Source organism: Nuphar pumila, chromosome 8 (genome assembly GCF_984573655.1).
Source record: "Nuphar pumila chromosome 8, dmNupPumi1.hap1.1, whole genome shotgun sequence".
NCBI classification, from domain to species: Eukaryota; Viridiplantae; Streptophyta; class Magnoliopsida; order Nymphaeales; family Nymphaeaceae; genus Nuphar; species Nuphar pumila.
In genome coordinates, this window is record NC_143256.1 from 25226396 (window position 1) to 25247780 (window position 21385).

The 21385-nt window shown below is 38.0% G+C and overlaps 1 protein-coding gene and 1 long non-coding RNA gene across 2 annotated transcripts; one reads left to right on the plus strand and one right to left on the minus strand.

The window, feature by feature from the left end:
- The first annotated feature begins 1648 nt into the window (after positions 1-1648).
- LOC149829821 (uncharacterized) lies at positions 1649-5390 on the plus strand. Its single transcript, XM_090016104.1, has 2 exons — positions 1649-2611; positions 3787-5390. The coding sequence occupies exons 1-2, from the start codon at positions 1871-1873 to the stop codon at positions 5146-5148; spliced, it is 2103 nt and encodes a 700-aa protein (XP_089872230.1). The 5' UTR covers positions 1649-1870; the 3' UTR covers positions 5149-5390.
- A 5130-nt stretch (positions 5391-10520) lies between these two features.
- On the minus strand, positions 10521-21212 carry LOC149829822 (uncharacterized). Its single transcript, XR_016433751.1, has 4 exons — positions 20714-21212; positions 12908-13180; positions 12697-12760; positions 10521-10658 (listed from the first exon to the last, which is right to left on the minus strand). It is a non-coding gene; the product is annotated as an uncharacterized LOC149829822 (long non-coding RNA).
- Positions 21213-21385: the final 173 nt, after the last annotated feature.

A 21385-nucleotide genomic window follows, 5' to 3' on the forward strand; every position in this document is an offset into this window, starting at 1 on the left:
TCTCTCTATATATATATATATATATATATATATATATATATAATGGGTCCGGGGTAAACTCTATTAGTGTTAAATTACATGCTAAATGGGTTTTTCAACTTCATTTTTGCTTTTTATGTGGTTTCCATAGTGACAAATATCACAAGATTTATGAAAATCTTGCAATAATATTGCGAGAAATTGCCTGAGAGTTTAAAACAGCAATTTCTTGTGAGATTTTCAAAATATCATGAGATTTATGACAAAAACATAAATGCTATGGTTTAAATGTGATATTTATGTTTCAAACGACTATTTATGGCAAAAAAATCATGTATTTTTATTTTTAATAATTTTTATTAATATTTTCTTATAAAAATTAATTTTTGTATTTTTTAATTTATTTTTTTATTGCCAAGATTTTGTCGGAAAAATGCAAGATTTATGGAATTTTTTTTCAATTTCAATTTCTTACAAGTTTTTGAAAAACAAAAAATTGTAGATAAAAACGTTTGTCACTATGGCCGTTTAGGCCTTATAAATGTGTTGGCATGATCTATTTACTAAGAATCTACATCTGGATCATTACTTTTGGATTAAAAAAATGATGTTTAGAGTCTCAAAAATCAAGTACATGAATCACATCCGTATGGTCAGAATTTTAAAATAAAATGAAAAAAGCCAGAAAAACTTATTTAGCATGTGGTTTAACACCAAATGAGTTTAGCACCGACCCATTACTCTCTCTCTCTCTATATATATATAGCTGATAATTTAGGTTTTTTCTTTTTTTTAAATATCACGATATTTATCAGCACAATATCGACTTTTCTATGAGAAGGACGTCCCACCCAATGTTGTCAGTATCGGTGCTTATTGGCCTGTATCGGCCAATACGCATCGTATTGTCAGAAAATAAAAAAGGGGATATGATACTGAAACCGGTTATTTTTTTAATAAATGTAAAAGTAGCTTAAAATTAAATTTTTAATATTATTTTAATAATTTTAACATGTGTTACGTTCTAATTGACATGTAATATTTTTTAATAATTTTTTTGGCCCCAGAATGATACACTTGAGTATCCGATACACCTGAATCGTTAGCCAAAATGCAGATCCGATTCCGATACTGACAACATTGGTTCCACCGGACCGGATCTCAACTGGAAGTCGGGAAGATCTTTTTACCCCGACCGTTCATTCAACAGAACAAAATATCACGAACCCCTTCTGACCTTGAAAAATATCACCAGCACCCCTCGTAAGGCCATCCAGATTCTCATGCGCGCGCTATCACACATCTGCCTTATTCGCACTTACTTCCCTCCTTTTTTCACATGTCAAGTTACCATTACTTTATTACCTTATATATGAGTTTCATCTCTCTCTCTCTCTCGTCCCATTCAAATTTTCTGGAACTAAGAAAAGAAATAAACAAAGAGACAATCCTTGTCTCGAAATCTGCTATAGAACATGGATCACGTAGAATCCAGAGTTACCCAAATAAAAATCTCCACATTTACCATCTTCTCTTGTGCATTTGAGTCTGTGTGAAAGTGTCCTTTTCCTTTCTGTTGTCTGTTTGGCCTCTCTCTCTGTCTCAGAGTGACAGGGAGAAAGAGAGAGAAAGAAAGGGTGGGTGGTGTGGTGGTACCCTCTAAAAAAGTGAGTCGTGGGTGGAGTGGAAGCCCTCTGAAAGAAAAAGGGTTCATCTTGCCTCTTTCATTTTCTGATAATAAGACCCTTTTTGCAGAGGGGAGGAGGATGGATGCCTTTAAAGAGAGGCTCCTCTTCCTCTCTCGTGAGAGAGAGAGAGGTACCCTTTAGAACAGAGACTCCTTCCTCCGTCATTTGTTATTTGTTCTGTAGCAACAGAAAGAGAGCGAGAGATGGGTACAGAAGCAGCAGCAGACTCAGCGGCACCACCGGAACCACCACCACCACCGTTGTACTTCCCCCTCCGGTGGGAGAGCACCGGAGACCAGTGGTGGTACGCAACCCCGGTGGACCTGGCGGCTGCCAACGGCCACTACGAGCTGGTTCGAGCCCTCCTGGTCGCTGACGGCAACCTCCTCATCAAGCTCACCTCCCTCCGCCGGATCCGGCGCCTGGAGACCCTCTGGGACGACCACCCCGACTTCCTCCACGCTCCCCGCGGCCGAGCCGCCGTTGCCCGGGGCCTCCTCCACGACTGCGAGGCCCGCAACGGCAACTCCCTCATCCGCGCCGGCTACGGCGGGTGGCTCCTCTACACGGCGGCGGCCGCCGGCGACGTCGAATTCATCCGGGAGCTCCTCAGGAGGGAGCCGTTGCTGGTGTTCGGAGAGGGGGAGTATGGTGTCACCGACATTCTCTATGCAGCGGCGAGGAGCAGGAGCTCTGAGGTGTTCAGGATGCTGCTTGATGCTGCATTGGTGGTGCCCGTGAGGAATGTTGGTGGTCATGGGCCTGGGGAAATTGAGGGTGTGTTCAGTGTGGAAGTGATGAGCAGGGCTCTACACGCAGCGGCTAGGGGAGGGAACTGGGGTTTTCTCAGGGAGCTGCTGCTTCAGGGTGGAGATGTGTTGGGGTATAAGGACATACAGGGCTGCACTGTTCTGCATGCTGCAGCAGCGAGGGGGCAGGTTGAGGTATGTGTTTTTCATTTTTCTTCCTTTGGGCAAGTGTAGTCTCTTTTTTTTTCTTTTTCTTTTTTCTTGATGGTGTTATGGCCTTCTCTCTCTTTCTGAAATTTGTAAGTTTCATGGCGGATTTCAGTGTGATTTTGTGATTTATGATGTGTTTGTTGGTTTTGGATTTGTGCTTAGTTTGATGCAGGTTTCTTGTAGATCTGGCTTCAAAATACCCTTCTCTCTCTCTCTCTCTCTCTCTCTCTCTCTCTCTCTCTCTCTCTCAATGGGCGAATTCGGTGTAGTGTTATCTTCTTTTTTTTCTTCTTTCAATGCTCCATCACTTTTCTTCTTCTTCTTTTACTGCGCTTTGGCTGTAACATTTGCTCCCTGGCAATTCTTCTGCAGTTTTATTTTTATCCGTCTGTTTTCAGTTCGTCCTTTTTACTTCTATCTTGTTAAGTATTGTAATAGATGTAGATGCCACATATTAGTGACTTTACCCCTCTGTGTTTTTCTGAAATACTTGGAACGTATTGTTTATTTTCCTGCTACAGACAATATAACTCCAAGAATGAGCTAACCTTCGGTGTTGCTATACTTCTCTTGGCTACTCCTCTTTTCTCTAGTCAGCAATTTTATTCTAAAAACTGCCTTTTTTTGTTGTTGTTCACAAGATAATGTCCAAAACCACATAATGTGTCGGTAGACCTCTATTAAGCATGCAGGAGATATAGGAGGCGTTAGGAAAATTCTAACCTTTACACAGGCGCGTGCAGAACAGTTTTTTTTTCAAGTATAAGAAGCTGGTTGCCCAACATTTGCCATCCTATTGATTCCAAAACAGGCATTCCTACTGCAGCTCATATTGCAAAACACACTGAACCTTATGTGTTGCCCTTGAGCATATAACAAAGACCAATGCTGCAATTGTCTTCTACTGACCGACTTTGTTTGCAAATGTGTGATCTAGCTTGAAAACCATTAACCTCTTATACAGCATCCAATCTATACACAAGTCTGATGTTTTATCTGTCGATTAAGAATGAGGATGTTTGTTTCCTTTGTATGGCTGCACGACCTTGTACATGTTCCATGTTTCTAACACCACACTGGTTATTTGTTAACATGATTTCTTGGTAGCATATTTGCTTGGGCTCATTGTATTAAACCAAGCCATTAATTTAATGATGCAGGTGGTAAAGAATCTAGTTGAATCTTTTGAAATTATCAATTCCAGAGATAACTATGGGAACACAGCATTGCATTTAGCAGCTTATCGTGGTCACTTGGAAATAGTCAAGGTGCTAGTGCTTGCATCTCCCTCCTCATCATCTGCAAGAAATAATGCAGGTGATACTTTTCTCCACATGACTGTTGGTGGTTTCCGGACCCCTGGTTTCCGAAGATTGGACCGACAAATGGAGCTGATGAAGGAGTTGGTTTGTGGGAAAGTGGTTAACTTGCTGGATATAATCAATTTCAAGAATAATGAGGGGAGAACAGCTCTTCATCTGGCAGTGATTGGAAACATCCACTGTGATTTGATTGAACTCCTGATGACCATCCCTTCGATTGATTTAAATGTTCGTGATGTTGATGGCATGACTCCCTTGGATCTATTTAATCTACGCCCGCGTTCTGCAACTTCCGAAATTTTGAAAAAGCAGTTGACTTCAGCTGGTGGTACTTCGAATTCACGGAACTTCTCAACTAGAGGCAAATTTATTTCACATTTGAAGATGCAGGGCATTGGGAGCTGCAGCCCAGGAACTTGCTTCAGGATATCAGACTCGGAGATATTTCTGTACACTGGAATAGAGAAAACAGATGAGGCGGCAGACAAGGTCTGCAGTGTGAGGTCAAGTTCATGCTCAAATAACAGCAAAAGTGACCTTGGAAATTTGGAGATGATGGACATGAATTATGGCCCTTCCGTGGTTCATAAATCCAGCAACTCAATCAACTCTGCAGCAAAGAGATTGAGGAGTCTCCTTGGATGGTCCCACAGGAAAGGGAGTTCTAGGAAGCCAGAAACAGAAACACAAACTGCCAATGAGTGGAGACACGGTGACGAAGAATCAGTGGACAAGAAACAGAACAATTTATTTGACCGTGAGGATACACCAACGCCACTGAGGCAACGATTCTCCAAGACATCGCTCCCGAACAGCAAGCGAGTACTTGCTGTTAGGAGCAATGTACCTAGCCCGTCAGCAAAGAAAAAATTTGCTGCAGGGCTGATGCATGGAGTCGTTCAAGGAATGCCACACTTGGTCTTGCCTTTTGAATCACCTTCCAAGCACAACTCAAGGGCATCAATGTCATCACCTTCATCATCAGATAAGCTGAAGGGAGTTCTATCTGATCATGAGATTAGACCTTCTTGTTCCAAAACATCCATCAATGCTGGAACATGTGATAAATTGTGCTCAAGTAACAAGCTGAGGAATCAGTACTTCTGTTTTGGTGCACATCATGGTCCGTTGACAGCGGACCAGATGACTAATCAGCAAGGAAATTGTTTCTACAGGCGTTCAGTTCTTTCAGAAGCATGAATCAGCTATGAAAGAGAAGTTTGTTCAACACTCGATGACATTGTTGGTAGGCTCTTGCATCAATTTCTTCCATTGTGTGTTAGTATGGTCTGTACAAGATGGCTTGTAAAATGTTTGTTGATTCCAAGTATGACACCCAGTTGGAACTAATCAGCAAACTTTTGTATTTCTTTCCGAGTGTTTGTTGTAATCTATCAACTGTTTGTGATTTTCCTGTTATTAGAGTCTCTTTCACATCCCAAGAATTGCAGGTGTTCATTGATGACTAGCTCTCTGCATGTCCTACAGATTATTTGTTCTACTTAGAGTTGATAGTATCTGTTTTCATGAAGTTGAGGGAACCAGCTGGTGCAGCAGGGTTTGTTAGGAAAAAATGTTACAGACAATACCCTTTCGGGTTCAACAAAGATGAACAGTTTCATGCGGGCAGAAGCAACTTACTCAGATAGCTCTGAAGTAGCACAATTAAGTAAATGCACACTAAAAAACATGAATATCTAGATAAGTACAACCAATGAACCATCTAGTTCAGTTCAATGTCATAAAGGCATTATTAAGTCTATCACTCTTTTAGGGCTTGCTTCAATCCAACAGGTGTTTTTTTTAAGCCTATATGCTTCACTATTTTCATTGATATGCTTTCTTCTTTCTTCTTTTAAATACGTAGATCTGCAAGTGATCTTAAAAACCAATCCCACTATGGGAAAGGATTATCCTATTCAGGTGCACTAATAGCATTATATCTATCTGATATTTCCTCTATGTAGCATCTTCCCATTTGAAGTGATTAAAAACTACCAATTAAGTCTAGTTACAAAACTTTATGTACACTGATGACATGTAGCGTTTAGTTAATAATTTAGTTCAAAGCCCTTAGCTTCTGACCGTTCAATGGGTCCATCAGACATCCATCACTCTAGCTTACTGCTCTTATTACGTATTAGCAATCTTTCTTACTACTTTTATGTATGGATGCATCATCAGGTGTCTATTTCCCTTCTTTTAGTGCCAGAATGGGCAATCATGACCAGCTTTTCTACAATTCTTCAAACCCTAATTCTCAGCAGCATCAAAGTGCTTAACAGTGTGTACTTTATTCATGACTAACAGTCATATGCTTTGAAGATATTCTTTCCTCAACTTTGGAATGTAAGCAGAAGGTAAAACCGACATTTATCCACTATGCACATTTTTCAAGTTTTTTTTAATGAAGTATTGAAACACACTAGATTGGAATTAATTTGTCCCCAAATTTGTACCACACCAGGGTACAACTCAAGTGGTAAAAAAGCAGGTCGAATTGGCTGAGGTTTACCAATTCAACCCTGTTTAAACAAATAGCTGGTCCAATATTTAAGCAAAAGCAGCAAAAAAAAACTTGTATTGTTTTTTACAGATTTTTTAATTTACCAGTATAAAAACTTAAAAAAGGAAAATAACCGGTTTTAACACCCTGGCATCTTAAGAATCCTAAAAGAAATCTACTAAGAGTATGAAAAAGGAAAGTAGTAGCATTTAAAAGACTATCAAAATGTAATACCACCCTTTTAACACTAGAAAATTCTAAACTTAAAATTGAAAATTTCTAAATGAAGTTTGCTCCAGTTCTAAGCGAAGCAATGATATGTAGAAAACTCAATACCTTCTTCAACCTTTAACATTGTCCAAACAGCTTCATGTGTATGTTCTAATCAATGTTGTCAGAATTGGTTTATGAACTGAATCATTTTTCAAAAAGATTCAGGAAATTGGCTTGCCGAACCAAACTGGTTCGAATCAATCTATTTAAACGTTTGATTTAAAAAATTTAAAATTTTATCTACAAGGAAAATCCAGAAATGAAGTACATGATGACTTGTAGGGTCCAATCAAAATCTAATATATGCATTTGATGCCAATATTGTGAACAAATATCATATTTTATCACAAAAAATAGCAAAAAAAAAAACCCTCTCTCAAGAGGAGCATTTGCTTCATGGCACAGGACAAGTTGTACCAGCACTTGACCATCATCTAGATGCTGGTGTTAGCGTGCTACTACTACAGTTGTCGGGCTCACTTGGCCTGGCTGACAAGGCAAGCATTAGCACAGTTGGTGCTCACCGAGCTCTGCCGCCGGGACAGTGTTTTGAGGCCTTGGTGCATGGAATCTGGGCCGGGCAGAAGAGGGTCAGCACCCAAAAGATGCTTGCTAATAGAATTTGGAACCTAAACATACTAAACCAAATTCAAACTTGACTCGTTTACAAGATAAACAATTGTTCCGAACTTGTATGCAATAGGATTTGAACTCTAAACTTATTACTTGCAAGACAAACACTTTACCACATAAAATATATGTAAATTATATTTAGCATTTTTTTTATGAAGCGGGTCATCTGCAGGTGGGGTCACCCATATCCAAGTCCTTACGGAGCCCAGACTATATGAGCCAAGTCGAACATTGGTTATTAGCCTATCACAAGTTCAAATAAGCTCTTTACGAGCCAAACATGAACCGAGCCACAAGCGGCTCATATTCTTTCCCAGCCCTAATTACATGTTGGATAAGTCCCAAATCTAAGCATACTCAAATTCAATCTAGAGTTGAATCCAACTATGAATCAAACCTTGCACATTTGGGTTTGATATTAAACTAATAAATATGCTTCCATCAATTCGATTGAATCGAGCTGCACCTTTTCATGAGCCCTATGATATGTTTCAAATTTAATCAAACTGCATAAATAAAAAGAGAAAACAATTTCTTCCAACTCTTTCCACATTCAATAAATGTTGGTTGTTCATATATTCCATTATTCTACACTCCAAATCATTCTCTTGAAGCTCAATACTTTTTGTATTAATGAAACACAGACCGTACATTCAACAAACTTCGAAGAAAAACCAAAACAAGAGAAGGTTTTGTTTATTAATAATTTTCTTCATCAAGAATTCTCAATCAGCATGTGCATTCTCCAAGAAAATTTATCCAAACCCACTCTAAAGGTAACATGCATTCAGTGAAGTCTTTGAGTATAACCATCTATGGAAAGAATGTTGTCTTAATATAACCAGTGAAAGTTTTTAGAGCCAAAAAGAGACCACAATGGCTGCAGTATCCGAAAAGCTGTTTCCCTTCTCACATCCAAATCAAAATCAAGGGCATTCCCAGAAACTAATGGACAGGGTAAACCTTACCAACTTTACATGTGAAAAAAGTAGCTATAGACCCCACAGCAATAGAACGCAGGCCCCACTCAGAATGCTGTCATGTGATTGGTAAGTGATCCCTGTATCATTCTCGTGGAACACCTTTCCAGAGCATTGAAACTAGGGGTATCAACAGGACGGGTTTGGTTCGGACCCAGGCAGAACCAGACTTGAAAATCCACAATGAAAAACAAGCTCGGTTCAGGAGCACCACGCATGGATTCAGTGAACTCTCACTTCATGAAGTTTGGTATGAAGATTCACCTCTTGCGTGACTGAACAAGTCACTGGAAAGTAGCGTTCACTAAGCAGATAAATGCCAACTACCACCTTCCTGGCCACCGAGGTGGTACCCCATGTGGTAAGCAGGGTCCTGTGCCAAGCTGAAGGCCCAGGTTCGAATCCCTCTGCCACATGGGGCTTAATAGGTATCTGGTAGGGATGTATCTAACCCCAGCTTGCCTTTCCAAAAAAAAAAACTATCACCTTCCTTGGAGTGGAAGTTGGTCTGAGAAACTGGCGTCAGCAACTGCTTCCCCTAGTGGGTTCCCCTTTTGCTCATGTTCTCCCACCTCCAAAACAAGGAAGCAAGCCTGCGAGATTGGTCTGGGAGAGTGGCACGTTTGCGTACTCAGGTAGCATTGCAAACGGGACGAAAATGGGTCCTACATCCGATTTTACAATAATAATGAACTCAGTTCGAAGCTCGAGTCCAATTAAGAGCTCACAGAGAGTTCTGAATTCAAGACTGGAACCAGCTTTCACGATACCATATCCATGGTCCCAAAACAAAATCACCACCATTTAGGAAAAAATATCTGGCAGTGACAATTTTTGTAATAAGCCCAGCTCAAAAGTCTGACTCCTTTACGCGAATCATGGAAGGTAGCATTTGCTTTGTGATAGGTCCTATCCAGATCCGATAGGACCCGTAACTTTAAATTTCCAGGTCCAATGGACTTTCAAAACAGAACAAATTCTTTCGTCCGCAACTGCTGCTTTCATCATATCGGTCAAGACCCAACCCATTTGCAACCCTACTCCCTGATACCCCAAAGAGAGCTTAAATGCTTCGCGCTTCTGGCACTTTATTCCCTGCAGATGCTCCACATGACTTCGACGGCTATAATAACAAAATGCTTCAACAATTTTTTCCTTCTCTTTACGTGACAAGGACAAACGAGCTAAAGATAACAAAGGTTCTTAAAAGAGATGAGGGTGGAAAGAATATTACTCACTAGATTTAAAAAAAAAACAGAGGACAGCCATTCACCCAAGTGCGCTGACCTTCATCCATACCGAATTTGTACTCTAGTAGGACCTCCATCTTTTCCTCGTTAGCAAATGAAAGGATGATGACAATCATACTGATGCAAAACATTTAGTCACGCATGGTCCGTTTGAAAGGGCTCAGTTATGGTGTTTAACCCCCATACCCATGAACCGTGCTTATGCGGAGCATGACCTTATTATCTGTGGCACTGGTCCTGGTTTTTGCCTCGGCACGATCCAGACAGGGCCTAGGCTCGAGTATCATGAAGCCCTGATATGGAAGGGCTCCACACACCTGGCTAGGTGGTTCGGCATAAGGAGATCAAGTTAAAAAACATCATGAGCTTAATATCTAGAGTGCGTGTCCTCTGCCGCAAGGATGAAGCCAACAGGAAACTATCCCTGGTCGGAGGAGGTAGAGAACAGTAAGGGAGGGAGTAATCATGGAGTTTATACTGATGCAAAACAGGGTCATGGTTAACATGACACCTCTCGGCCCAGCCTGTAAGTGACATCCAAGCAGGAACAGTGAGTGTACTCTTCGGTGGGTAGGGGAACCTCGAGGGTTTTACCAACCAAAGGCCAGCCAATGTGCGGTTAGTGATGGAAGGGGTTTCCCTTGGGTTATAAAAAAAAAAGGGGTTTTCAGGCATGGAATGAAGTCAGTACTCAGTAGACGCAGGATACAAATCCCATAAAGATGAGTCGTTCGCTGTTGGGAAGAAAAACAGACTGCCAACATCGCCACATTCATGTTAGCAAATCCTTGATCAACAGTTCAACACACAAAAAGCATGACAGTCGCCGGCACCTAAGTTCACAAGATTTTCAGAGCCCAAATACAAGCAAAATTTTCAAGACATTTTAACGCAGGCAAAACCTAACAAGAGAAACCTACGTAAGCATTGAAAAGGCAAGCAGGCAGACTCATGCCTTGTGGTTTGACGGCCAAATACATGCACCTCCAATGATATCGAGTGCAATCGCCAGCAACTTCGATCATGAGTCATGGTGGCACCGACAAGTCACAAGTGAATCGGCCCACCCTGGGGAGGATAATATCAAGATTCATTAAACACAAAACAAAGGCATGAACGCTTTTAATTAAAGAACATTTTTGGCACAGATCAATGCAACCACTATAAATGCAATCCACCTAAATGAACCTGTGAACCTGAACGAAGCATTCAGAAAAAATGATATACCCTAGTTCAAAAATATTAATCCAGACCTAGGGTACATGGCAATTGATGATAGCAGAGAACATTTCATGATCTTCGCATTATACACCAAGCAATGAAAATCATCTATATGAAGACTATCCAATCCATATCTACTATTTTCGCAAAAAAATCCATGAATAACACAATCATGCTTGCTCCTCTGTCCACTGTTCTCTAGCACCAGTCTGCCTTCAAGTTCGCCAAAAGCTGCTTGCAATTCTTGTGGATGGATGATCTTCCAAAGAATCTAAACTTTAAAATTGGAGAAATAAGCCAGAACTGGAACAACGCTCATTGAACATGGACATGAAATATTATCAGATGTAAGGGACAATTGATAGCATGTACCACAAGCATAGGACCACTAATAACCAAACCATGGTCGAAAACAAAACCAGCATAGAAACTATCGGATTTGAATAAGAGAGCAACCCTAGAAACCCTCCACGCTACTACTTGAATTGCAGACTCAAAGTCTTCAATGCAACCAAATTTTCATGGCTCAAAGTCGGATCCAGAATTTAGTAGCGGCAGAGAATTTATTATAGGTTGCAATGATTTGCTCCTGCCACTTTACCAAGAGCACCTTCAAAATCAGTTGAAGACAGCAGGCAGTAGAGTAGAGTTGGGACCGAAAGAAAGCCCAATTTTGAGAAAAATGGACATGAAAGCAGCAAGTCTGACTTGCACTAAAGAATACCAATTGCAGTTCTCATAAAGAATAAATCAGAACATGAGATCAAGGTGCCCAGAAAATCATACACTTATTAGAGAAGAGTAAAACAGATATGACAAAAAAGGGTTGAAGTGGTAAGCCTCAGCTTAAGCTGTATGATCTCCCACTATACATAACCTCCAAAGCATCTGTTCTGCACCCAATGTTCCAGCAATGACGCATTGCATAGATTCACCAGAATCATGTTCAAGAATAAACAATTCCAACACCATGCCAAGAACAAAAGTTTGTCCTGGACACAAATTAAGGAGATAGACAGGCATACATGGAGACAGAACACTAATGCGTAGATCAACCTGGTACCATCCACACAACTCAACCAAAATTCCAGTCATCCGTCAATAGGAAAGATTCACAAGATAAGCAGAAAGACCTGGAGCGTGTAGAAGATGGAATGATCCGATGACATTTCAAGAGAAAATTCTGACCAATCATTTTGCCACTAGAGGTACTTTTACAAATCATGAAAGGATACTACCTCAACCGCAGCTTATGATTAGGAGATAATGGCAGATCAATGAGAAATAAGCTGTCACAAGGCTAGAGATACCTTTTCCAAATCATGAAAGGATGTTGCCTTGATGCCAGCTTATAATTAGGGACGCAAGAAGAAGAAAAGAAATCTAGGTTTAGATAATGGTGATCAATGAGAAACAAGCTATGTCACATGGATGCTGGTATAGGCATGTATCGTACAAGTGCTTCCAGAAGAAAGGTTGCAGGGGTGAGTTTAGGGCTGCACATGGTACTTCCTACATAAAACTTCACCCATTGGTTTCAGGGAATGATAATTCTAACTTTAAATCTAAAATGGTGTTCTCAAGATTCAATGCAACAAAGAAAACATTGTTATTGGAAAACATTGTATGGTTTTTAAGTGACCTTAAACAAGATTCAGTAAACCAAGTTCAAAGCTTATTTAAATAGATGAGCCTAAGACCAGGCTTTGGCATATGGCTTTCTCGGTTAAATGAGAAAGCCCAACAAATCCATAGATAACCTCGTTGAAAAATGAAGATAATATAGAAAATCTCAAACACATATAAATGCATAAAACATACATGCACTATGTGTATATATAACAGCATCCAAAAGCACAATGAAGTGCTACCAAAACACAATTACCTCAGGCATATTGAGAATGATCCAAGAGAATACTTGCATGACTAGTTTGCCACAGGGCACTTATCTGATAGGAACAACATATATGTGGATAGTGTTCACCAACACGTTCAGATCAGGGAAGAGCGAAGAAAAAAACAGAGGAAGGTACCTGGGTTAGTAGCAAATATGAGTTACCATGGGGAACTAATTAAGAATAAAACATTACAATTACCTGCAAGGGTAAATCTCAGTGAAGGTGTCTGCTCCTTAAAGATTCTCAAAAGAGTGATAACCAAGAAGACAATGCCAGAGCTTGTGCAACATGAAAAGGTAATAGGCGTTGTTAATCTTATTGGATGGGTTCTTGTAGAATATTGGCTTAAAATGCATCTGCCTAGAGGCGAGGGGCAGGGCACACAATTCCCCTTTTGAAGTTGAACCCATCAGCTAGGAGATAAGCACCTATTTATAGTAACCAGTTCCTTCACTGTCAGCTTACCACCCGCTGCTCAAAATGAAAGGATCAAAGCCAATACTCATCGTGACAAAAGTACCATTCACGGTAACAGAATGATATCTAATAATATCTACTTTTCAATATTTTTTTTACTCAACTCATCACAATATTAACATTAAAAAAGATCTATAGAAACATGGACTGCAATCCAACACTATGGTGCAAATAAGTGCAATATATAACATTAGTCACTCATGTTATCCACCGCCTTCACATGTACTTACAACTATGTGATCATCTACAACATATAGAAGCAAACATGCAAAGAACCTCATATTTGACTTCTGCAATTAACCATGAGCTACAGGAAATCAAATATAACAAAGAAGACACGTTTAGAAACACATACAAAGAAACTAGAATGCTACAAGCAACAACCACTCGGTTACAACTGTTGTAAGAGACCCATCCAACTATTAAAGAACAGCTTCAAACATGGTGGCATCAACAAAGACTACATACTCAATATTGGTAGAACTAGTCACTGCTTGCTCAAACTTAACTTCAGAGCTCCAACAGCAACAAGAACAATACAAACAATTGCAAAATATAAAAGATTTCATACAACTAAACAAACAACGCTTGGCTCGTTTCAAGCACTAGAAGAAGCATGTCAAAGACTCAAAAACTACAACAATTTCTTCAATCATTCTATCATAATTCATTGAACAAATTCTAACCTGTCTACGAAAATTGCAACATACCATCTCCATTTCACGATCTCCATCCATGTGCATCACACGTGAATTCCCTGCATTCCTCAATGCAACCATCATGTCCCCAATGCAACAATCGCTCGCACATCCCACTGATTGTCAATGCAAAAACCATTACGATTCATGACCCATGATTCCTACCATGCGTGCATCCCACTGATTGCCAATGCAAACAACCATCACAATCCATGATTCTTACCAGGGTTACCGGAAGCACCTACAGATGTGGGGAAGCGCACTTCCCCGAAACACGCTTCGGAAGCACAAAACGCAGCGGTTCCAAAATGTATGGGGAAGCACAAGTTTTAAATGGGAAGCGTGATTCCCCTAAATGGGAATTGAGCTTCTCAATAATAGACATTTTTAGCCCTACCTTTTATAATTTTTACGAAAAATAAAAAAAAATACCCTTTTAAGGGTATAATGTCATTGTGCATTATAAAAGGGAAAGTCGAGAGTTTGACTTTCCCAAATCCAAACTCTCTTGTTCTCTCCGATGACCTCCATCAACTTTCTCCAGCCTCCGATAACCATGGGTGTCTTTAGGTACGCCCTCTCTCTCGCTCTATCTCTATCACTCTCTCTCCCCTCTCTATTATGGTGAGAAGGATGATTCTCTTCGCAATTTGGAGCATGAATATGCTAGTGGTGTTGAGAATGATAGAAATGATAAGGAGTCTGATTGTCTATATGAGTTTGAGGAAGCGGATGAAGCTTGTTTCGATGAGAAAGATGAAGAAGAATATGACATAGATGGGTACTATGAAGATGACCAAAACCACCTAGCATGCATAAAACAACAATATTATTGCGACATGTATGGAGACAAAAGAAAAGTGGGCAAGGCAAGCAAGGTGGAACTCATGTGTTTATGTGCAAGCACTGCAAAACTATTTATCATGCATCATATACTCGAGTTTTTGTACATTTGATAGGAGTTCCAAAGGAAAAGAGTGTTGAGGTTGCCTTTTGTTCTGCGGTTGAAAAAAGTAAAGAGTTGGCAAAAAAAATTAAGAAGCAGGTTCAACGAGTGGAAGCTTCATCGGGCGCATTTCAATTGAAAATATCAAGAACAGATAAACCGAAGCCTATGCCTATGACTCCATCTTTTGCATCTAGTCGATGCACTGTCGATATTTGTGATACCTTTAAAATGGTAGAAAGAGATGATGTAGATCATAAAGTTATTAGGTTTTTATGTGAAAATGGCACACCTTTCAATGTGTTTCGAACATCATATTGGGAAGAAATGATATCGGTAGTTAGTAAAGTGTGAGGATATCAACCTCCATTGTATGAAAAAGCCCGAACAATGTTGTTTGACAATGAAAAAGAGTGTGTTTACAAAGAGTTAAGCGAATTTCAAAAAAAAGTTTGAGTTTGGAGTTTTCATTGTCTCAAATGGTTAGACAAATATAAAGAACAAGCACCTGATAAATATACTTCAATCAAATTGTTTTGGGTCGATGTTTTTATATGCGAGGGACTTCTAATGTGGTGCAAGTGATAAACACAACTTCAATTTAATCGTCAAAGATTTGACACATGAGTTTCATTGGCTGAGAGAGACATATTTGCAAAGTAAAGAAATTGTGAAATATATCACAAATCATTCAAAAGCATTAGCAATCTTTAGAAGCAATGAAATATTGGAGCTAATAAAGATTGCAAAGACAATGTTGGATTCACATTACACTACTACGAAGCGCTTGCTTGATGTAAAGGAAAGCTTGATCATATCAAATAGATGGAGTGAGCGGAAACAATCATGCACTGAAGAGACTATGAAAATGAGGGTTATTACAACAAAAAATATTGTTTTTGATGAAGAATATTGAGATTTTGTTCATTTAGCATTATTGATCACAAAACCCATCTATAAGATGATCAAATTTGATGATAAAAAAGGCCCTATAATTAATGAAGTGTATGAAGGCATGGACAATATGTTGAGGGAGATAAAAAACAATTTAAAATGATAACTAGATTTGTATGAAAAGATTCATAAGATTTTCTCAAAAAGATGGAATAGCATGAATGTGTCCCTCCATAGTCTAGCCTACATGCTATGTCAAATGGGTGCGGGTGCGACACGGGTGCGGTGCAATTTTAAAATTTTGGACACGGGGACTCGGCTATATATATATATATATATATATATATATATATATATATATATATATATATATATATATATATATATATATATATATATATATATATATATATATATATATATATTTATTTTATTTTAAAAAGTGCACAAACACAGCACAGTCTGTGACTGTGTCTGTAACTATGCACAGTCACAGTCTGTGACTACAGCACAGCACAGTCCACTGTGCACTGTGCACAACACCATCTCTTTTATATATATATATATATATATATATATATATATATATATATTTTTTAAATATATAAAAAATCATTTTTTCAGTTTTTCACCCTAAAAATAGACATTTTTGGACTCAATCAAAGTTGACCGAGTCCAAAATGTGGACAGACTCGGCCTCGACTCGTTGACAGAGTCTGACTCGGTGTTGACTGAGTCCAGGCCAAGTCTGAAGCCGCACCCATGTTCGCACCCGTGTCGGGACGTGTCGACTCGGGTGCGGCACCTCCCTAGCCGAGTCTGTCACTTAGCCTACATGCTTACTCCGTAATATTATGAGCCAGAGTATATCAAGAACCCAGCACCAGAAGGGGTCAAACGAGTTTATCCAAGTAAGGATTTTATTCTATCTATTTGATAAAGTTTCAATTTTAAACTTTAATGATTTAATTATTTTATTCTTTCATTTGCATTTTTTTGTTATAGCTCAACAATCTTTTTCCTTTCTGTAGAAAAAAAACAATGATATTTTAGATGGTACAATGCTCACGCTTGATATCATATCTAGTGGAAATGAAGAAGACTTCACTTTACAGGTCACAACTTGTGGCTTTTGCATCAAAAAAGTAAAAAATTTAGCTAGAATGCAACAAGAATAGATGCTTTGAATTCTACAATGTCAGTCCTTAATTGGTGATAATATGCTTGAGTTGAGAGCATTAGTCATTAAGGTTTTATCTCAACCTATCAACACATCTTCGATCGAAAGAGTGTGGAGCACCTATAGCTACATTCATAACGTTAAAAGCAGTGTTATGAAAATCGTTGAGGTATAGCGAGGTGCTTCACCAAAAACCGAGGCGATGCGTAAAGCATAAGCCTCAAATTTTTTTTGAAAACTTTTAAAAAATATTAAAAAATATCTAAAAATACAAATAAATAAAGAAATGCTTTATTGATGAAGTAACAACCAATAAGAAATAGAAAATCTCAAATAAGCACTAAAAATATGAGAAGATTAACATATAAAAGTAACTAATAAACGGATTACATAATTGAAAAATATAATATCCTATAAAGCAACAACCAGTAAGCAATAGAAGATCTCAAATAAATACTTAAAAACATGAGATTAACCTATAAAAGTTAAAAAATATGAGATTAACCTATGAAAGTTAAAATATATGAGATTAACATATAAAAAGTAAAGAAACTAATAAAAAGTAAATAAATAAAGAAATTAATAAACATAACATATAAAAGTAACTAAGAAACTGAAATTGATTAATAAAAGTAAGAAACTGATTTCTTAAAATATATGAGATCTTTTTTTTTTGCGCCTCACGCCTCGGGCAGGCGCCTGGAGCAGCAAAGGGCCTCGCCTCAAGGCGAGGCACGCCTCAAGGCGCGATTTTGATAACACTAGTTAAAAGAAATAGGCCCAACGAAGATCATGTTTATACCTTGGTGCATATTGATTCGAATCTTCATTTGATTGACAAGAATAATTAAAGTTTTTTTTTTTACTTTTGATTTAATATCTTATAAAATATTTATGTATCATTGATTATTTGTTAGCATTCATATTTTAAATTCTTGTCATAAAAAGGTGAAACAATCACTACAAAAAAGGACCTAGTCAAAAAATGGGATATCAATCTAAAACTTTCAGATGTAGAAGAAAATACGTTGGGATTAGAGGACATGTGCTAGAGAGACTTGGATGATAGTGCACAACAATCAAGTACTATTTTCAAAACCAAAGATGCACAATCAAGAGCCCCATTGCCTCAGATAATCACACGTAAAAATGAGGTTCAAGAAGATTCATATCAATTAAATAGAGCTAGGGCTAGGACTAGTAATATACAAGAGCGATTGTCAGTTCCCTAGGGCCAGATTGATCGTTTCTTTAGCAGCAGACCTAGGCAAAGTATGAATTATGTATCATGTTTTTTTTTACTTTCTTCTATATATATGTATTGGTTATGATTTAAATTAAGATTTTTGAACATTTTAACATATTTATTACAGGAAATGAAGGAAGTTGAAGGAATGGAGGGCATGGAGAGGCAAGAGGAAGTTCCTCCATAACTATTGTTGACCTGAAGGGGAAGAGAAAGATAACAAATTATTGATTATTGACTATAAAATGAACTCTTGAATCTTTGATTACTTATTTTGATTATGTAGTTGGAGTGTTGGACTTTAGAAACTTATGTTGCTTTGACCATTTGGCATAGACTTTTTTGTTATGGAGTTGTAATATTTTGTTGGTTTGATTTGGGTAATTTGAAGTTTGAAATTTGAATGTTGAAGTGAAGTATTGAATTATGTTAAATTTTAAAATTTATAATTTAAACTTGGTAATGTTTGAAATTAAATTATGTTTTTTAGTGCTTAAAGCCTTAAATACATAATTTGTTTTGTGCATTTAAAAATTTAACCATATCTTCATGTAATCTTTTAGTTTATTGTTGTAGAGATCATAACCTCAAATAACAAGTCATTTGATTCATTTCTTAAAAAAGGTACGCTTCTTAATCAAATTTATTAGTTTTTTTAATATAGTATTTATTAAATGATTGTATCAGGTTGCATTTGTTAAATAGTTGCAATATGAATATGAATTATGATTTTTTCTTCATGTATTATTTATTAAATGCTTGCAACAGGATGCATTTGTTAAATGGTTGCAACTTGTAACTGTAATATGAACTCCTCTTGATGTATTATTTATTAAATGATTGCGACAGGATGCATTTGTTAAATGGTTGCAACATGAATATGTATTATTTATTAAATGCTTGCAACATGTTATCTACTCATGTTTTATTTTGTTAATGATAACATAAATCTTGCATTTTGGTAAATTAGGAAAATATAATTACATTTTCGCTTCTCACTCAAATCCTAGGTCGCTTCCTTCTTCATTCTCCCTTCGAATCCTGGTTTGGTTCCCTTCTCGCTTTCAAGACGATTCTCGATTCACTTCTAAGTCATCATGCGCTTCCCGCTTTCCAAAATTTTAGAAGTGTCTTGTTTCCCGCTTCCGCTTCCTCGACTAGCAACTCTGATTTTTACCATGCGTACATCCCACTGATTGCCAATGCAAACAACCATCACAAATGAAAATGCATACCTCCCTCTTTCCCCTAGGAATACCATCATGCAAGCCTCAGTGAAACCATCAATGCATGTATCCCCCCATGTGTGCATGCATCTCTCTCTCTCTCTCTCTCTCTCTCTCTCTCTCTCTCTCTCTCATGGCCACGAAACATTAAAATCATTGGGCCCAATAAGACACATGTTCATTGCCAAAAAGATGCCAAAAAAGGTGACCCACGCCGATGACCCTTCACCCTTAGTAGTATTGTTGGATTGCAATTAATGTGGTGAATTATTTGTAAGCCCTAATTAAGGTTAATTTGCAAATATAACCTATTTTTGCTACCCCTCACACAGGAGGTAATTAGGGGGCATGCCAATCTCTCTAACCATAGTCCTAGTATCCTTTTTCACTTTCTAATACAAGAAAGTTAATATGGCACACAAGCATCGATCATCATAATGTGAAAGACAACAAATTCCGCATGGTGCCTTGATTGAATTTGGATGGATGAGGAGTTTCACTACTATCAGCACAGCTCATGATAGCCGCAACAGTTTCTCTTGCTACCTACTACCTTTCTAACATTGCAAAGTCTCATAAGAGCAATGCAATAGTTTCTCTTTCTACCTACTACCTTTCTCACAATGCAGTCTCATAAGCAGCAAGTGCCTTCATGCAAAAGAATGTTTACATATATATGAAAATGATGAAACCTTTCACTGAAATAGAAATTTGCTATCTACTGCCTTCCTCACATCGCCAAGATTCAAAAAGGAAATTTCTGATTAAAAAATCTTCTATGGATTCATAAATGAAAGGTTGATTCCAAGCAAAATATAGCGATCAACATGTTCTTTTTTGAAATCTAACAAAGAATTAGTTGATTAATGGTGTTATTAATAGCTGAGTGCTGGAACACCTTAGGGTAATGTCATGGTCTTCCCAAGATACATTTTACTGCAAGCAGAACTGCCACTGCTACCAGTTACACTAATGTTCATTTGAATAATCTTTTATAAGCATGTGATGGAATGGCGACAAGGTAAACACACAACTCAAGGTCTTCTTTTGCCTTTGATGATGAAAAAAAAGATTAAACAATTAATTGCAGCCTCAGGAATGCACAGAGGTATCCAAGTCTCGAGAAACAAACATGATCGAGGATTTGCATAAGATATAAATTTTTTGATATGCATATCAAATAACCCAAGATGAGACAAAGGCTACCATGACAATGAATACTAAAACAAGTTCCTAAATACAATTACTGAGTTCAGCAAAGTGGAGTACCATTATAATTTGCATAGGTGAACACAATATATTCTTCATGAAATAAAAAACAAGGACAAGAAATGTACCTAAATGCAGACTCCTACCGGATATGAGCATGGTTAAACCATGGTTCTAAAAGTTCTGAATGATCTGAAAGACCTGCTTGCTTGGTACTGCAGTAACATTTGTGCAAGAGCGTCATGAAAATTCAATGCCTTCTTGATGACAGAACAGACAATAAGTAGATAATAGATGGGTGGCACAAACTCGACTCATGACACTGAACATCAGTTATTTAAAACCCACAAAAGATGAACAAAGAGGCAAAGGTGAGTTTGAAAGTGGACACCATAGACTTCATACAATTAAACAAATCAGAGGTCCTAAAAAAATTTCAACATGTTCCACTGATGTAGTGACCATCCAATAACATGAACATTTGACACAACACAGCAAACTTGGCAGCAGCAGCAGCATCTTCGTAAAAATAAAGGCATTGCAGCCTCACAGTATTGGCTGCATAATTGACTGCAGAGTGCAGATAATGCTGCTGATTAAGGGGTAACACTTTACACACTAGATTGAGCCATATCATACCAATCAGTTCAACAAATGAACCTTTTGCAAAACACAGGACGGAAAACTGCACAGCATGAAAAGAAAGATTTTGGGGAAAAGCTAGCAACCTGTCACATGGGTGCGGGTGTGCGGCAAAAATATAAAAATTTATATATATATATATATATATATATATATAT